The sequence below is a fragment of the Brassica rapa genome, chromosome A07 (genome assembly GCF_000309985.2).
Source record: "Brassica rapa cultivar Chiifu-401-42 chromosome A07, CAAS_Brap_v3.01, whole genome shotgun sequence".
Lineage (NCBI taxonomy): Eukaryota > Viridiplantae > Streptophyta > Magnoliopsida > Brassicales > Brassicaceae > Brassica > Brassica rapa.
Window position 1 is genome coordinate 1,865,359 of NC_024801.2, and position 3,969 is coordinate 1,869,327.

Consider the following 3,969-nt stretch of genomic DNA (forward strand, 5'->3'; position numbering starts at 1 on the left):
TCAATTTAAAATTTCAGCAAAAAAAAAAATCTGACATTATATATCCATCTATTGGTGCCTTGTTGAAGAAAAAAAATTGTGGTAAATTTTTTGTTCCTAAAAATTTATACCAGTTATGTTAAAATTTTAGTCAAATTATTGAAAGGTGGATTCCATTTTTTTTCTCTAAATCTTTCATGGATAAATGAATTTATAAAAAAAATATTCCCTCTGCAATTTTGATAACGAATAAAATGAACCAAAATTCATATTTTTCAATTCCTCAAATAAAATTTTCTTTTTCATTTTGTTCATTTTTTTAATTTTTTAGTAGTCACCAATTGAAGCCTTAGTGTTTTTGTTGAAAAATATTTTCTCTGTTTTATAAACAGTATTTTTTTATATTTTTCCTTATTACATAAAAGTATCATTTTAGAATTTTAATATGATTTATACCTAATTGAGTTTTATAATAATTGCAAAATGCATTTATCTTATAAATGATTTTACTTCTCAAACACTATTAATTAAATAGATGTAATTATTAAAGACATAAACACATTTGATCATTTTATTAATTTCTGTGAAAATTGTTAAAATGATATTTTTTTATGGAATGGAGAGAGTATTAATTTAATCTATTAGTGTTAAGAAAAGAAGATCTTATAGTCAAGCATCCAACCCAAATACCATAAGTGTTAAGGTCTTTTTCATCGTTTATTTTCATAATAAGCTCCTCTCATCAACTTGAAAGGGCAAAAAGAAAAGAAAAAAATCAAAATAAAAAAACATAGACACACAAGAAGGGATAAAGAACCTCTAAATGTAGTGTTCATAAGGACAAGCCCACATGGTGTGGGTTATGTCACTTAGACCCCACAGCTTCACCTCTCACCTTCTTTGCTCCCAACCTTTACTTTTATCAACTTATGTCCCAATCTTCCTTAGATACCGAATCTTTACTACTATTTTATGCAAATAGTTCTTGAGCCTTTTTAATTTTATTTTCCTCTTAGTCATAGTCGAGTGTCTCTAAACGCTGGACCCGATTTATCCACTAACTCTAAAACCTGTTTAACTCTCAACGTTCATGAAAGATAATAACAGTATTTTTTAATACTCTTTTCCATTTCATAATCGTTTTAAAATGTATGGTGACATGTTATACTGGTAAGGGGGTATTTATGTATAGCAATAAGATGTAACAAAGAAGTAAGTAAAAATAAACATTTTAAAAGGGAAAATAGAAAACATAAACCAGTAGGGGACCTATGTGTGTGGGTCAATGTTGCTTTCTATTTAAAGCTAAGCAGAATGATATCAATGGATTAGTTTCTCCAACCTCTTTCATCTCTTCTAAGCAACCTACCCAAACAACATTACATAAACCTAAATCTCTCCTCATACATTTATAGCAAATCATCTCTTGCTTTAAGCACACACTCTCACACACAAAATCAGAGCGTTTCTCCCCGTCCTCTATTCTGTTTGTACTTTTGGTCTCACTTTAAAGATCAAATCCGTAAATTCAAGTTTAGAGATTTTTTGCAGAGAACGATATGTTGGAAAGTCTTGTCTCTCTAGAAAGCATGTCCTTGAGCTCCATGGATGTGTCTGTACTTGAAAGGCTTAAATGGCTGCAACAACAACAACAACAAGTTCTGAGCACTACTAATGCTTCACCTGAACTTCTTCAGTTCCATGGAACCAACAATGATGAGTTGTTGCAGAATACCTTTAGCCATTTTCAAATGCTTGGATCTGGTTTTGGACCAAACTATAGCATGGGTTTTGGTCCTTCACATGAAGCTATGGATGGCTGCATTTCAAGAACAAATAGCTGCCAGATGGATCAAGCCGATACAGTGGGGGTAATGTTGAAGAACAGTGAAGAAAACATAACTATTTCCTTGAAAAACAAGAGAAAATCAGAGGTTTGCTAGATCTAATTTTGGTTTAAAAGTATGTTTTGAAACATGGGTTTGATGTTTCTAATATAATTATGTCTCAGGTTAAGACAAGGGAAGAGGAAAAGACAGAGAAGAAGATCAAAGTAGAGGCTGAGACTGAGTTAAACATGAAAGTAAAATCAAACTTGAGTAACACGGAAGCATCTTCAGAAACTTCAAAGCAGAAATCAAAGGCAGCTTCAGAGAACCAGAAATTGGATTATATCCACGTGAGAGCTCGTCGAGGCCAAGCAACCGACAGACACAGTTTAGCAGAAAGGGTAAAAAAATGTTTCAACCAATTTTCTTGTGCTACAAGTCAAAAGATAATTCTAGGGTTTTAATTGGATATTTCCTTTGGCAGGCAAGAAGAGAAAAGATCAGCAAGAAGATGAAGTATCTGCAAGATCTTGTCCCTGGATGCAACAAAGTCACTGGAAGAGCTGGTATGCTTGATGAGATAATTAATTATGTTCAATCTCTCCAGAGGCAAGTTGAGGTAAGTAATGAAACCATAATTCTCTGTTTCACCATTAACCAAATTTAGAAGTCTAAATCTTCTAAGTGACAAACTTTTGCAGTTCTTGTCGATGAAACTGGCTGTCCTAAACCCAGAACTCGAGCTTGCTATGGAGGACTTATCTGTAAAACAGGTGAAGCCAGTCTCTAGACCCTCAAGATCAAACTGTTCTTATTCAAGAACTTATGATAATAAAGCTTTTTCATTTGTTATGAAATTTCAGTTTCAGGCGTACTTTACAAATCTTCCTGTAGTAGTTGCTTCAAAGCCATCACTAATGGTTGATGCGCCATTGTTTCCGCTGGATCAGCAAGGATCTCTAGATTTATCAGTGATAAACCCGAACCAAGCAACAACTATTGAAGCTGTAAGAACATTTATCAATCTGAAAACTTCTCTGAGTTCTTGTTACTTGTCTGAGAAGTAACCTGTCTCTTTTATCTCTTTGTTTCAGCCATCTGCAAGCTGGGAAACTCAATCACAGAGTCTCTACAACACATCTAGCCTCGGATTTCAGTACTAAGAAAATATTCATTGAAGCAATGAAGTTGACATCATCAGGATCAGATTCAGAACCATATTCTACTTTATATGCGGATAAAAGGGACAACTACGTGTTCATGGAATATTTTTCAGCTTTTGCATTATCTTTTGATCCTTGTTTTCTGATATTTAAACCAGAAGAACTGGAGACAGCAATTTAATGGTCTTGTCACCATCAATCTTTGTATAAATCTTGGTTTATAAGATAATATATAGAGAGAGAGAGGAAAAGAGTAAATAAACACTATGTTTACGCATTGGTTGTTCTATTCCGGTCTGGTTACCCAGACCACCTCAAGCTTGAGTAATAGAATGGCCGTTCGACGTCAAAAAAAAAAAAAAAAAAAAACACTATGTTTTACAGGACTTATAGATATATATGTGTAGTAGAAGAAAGAGACAACTCTTGTGGCGACTACAATTCCTTGTTGGATATATAATAATATTGAAGCATATTATTGATGTTTTTCTTATTTCTTTTTCTGCAACTTGTAAAATCCCAATCTTTCTAAGATAGCATTGTCAACTAAATGTAGTCATTTGTCTATTAGGCGGCCTTCTAGTCCATTGCTATCAGAATTCATTACAAGGTCACCATGAGTTACTGAGATCGTCAAAAATAATTGGAACCTCGAATATACAGTGTCTAAGCGGCCAGTTTTTTATTTTTTTTGCATACTTAACCATTTTATTGATATTCAAACAAGTTCACAAAATCATTACAGAACTAACTTAAGACCCGCGCAATGTGCGGAATAAATGTTATATATAAAACTAATTTTAATATATTATTATCTATTTGTATTTATTTACGTATTATGTTTATAATTAAATTAGAGTAAATTCATAAATCTAAACAATACATCTTTTTTATTTACCATATCTTTTTGGTAAACAAATCAAAACAATCATTTTTTATTTTATATGGTATATAACTAAATTTCAATGACATGGACATAGATATATAGTATATTTTAA

The 3,969-nt window shown here is 32.2% G+C and overlaps 1 protein-coding gene across 1 annotated transcript; it reads left to right on the plus strand.

Moving 5' to 3' along the window:
- Positions 1-1,298: 1,298 nt before the first annotated feature.
- On the plus strand, positions 1,299-3,235 carry LOC103828402 (transcription factor HBI1). The gene is made up of 6 exons (XM_009104003.3): positions 1,299-1,913; positions 1,991-2,209; positions 2,293-2,427; positions 2,510-2,581; positions 2,672-2,815; positions 2,903-3,235. Exons 1-6 carry the CDS (start codon positions 1,539-1,541, stop codon positions 2,969-2,971), a joined length of 1,014 nt encoding a protein of 337 aa, XP_009102251.1. The 5' UTR covers positions 1,299-1,538; the 3' UTR covers positions 2,972-3,235.
- Positions 3,236-3,969: the final 734 nt, after the last annotated feature.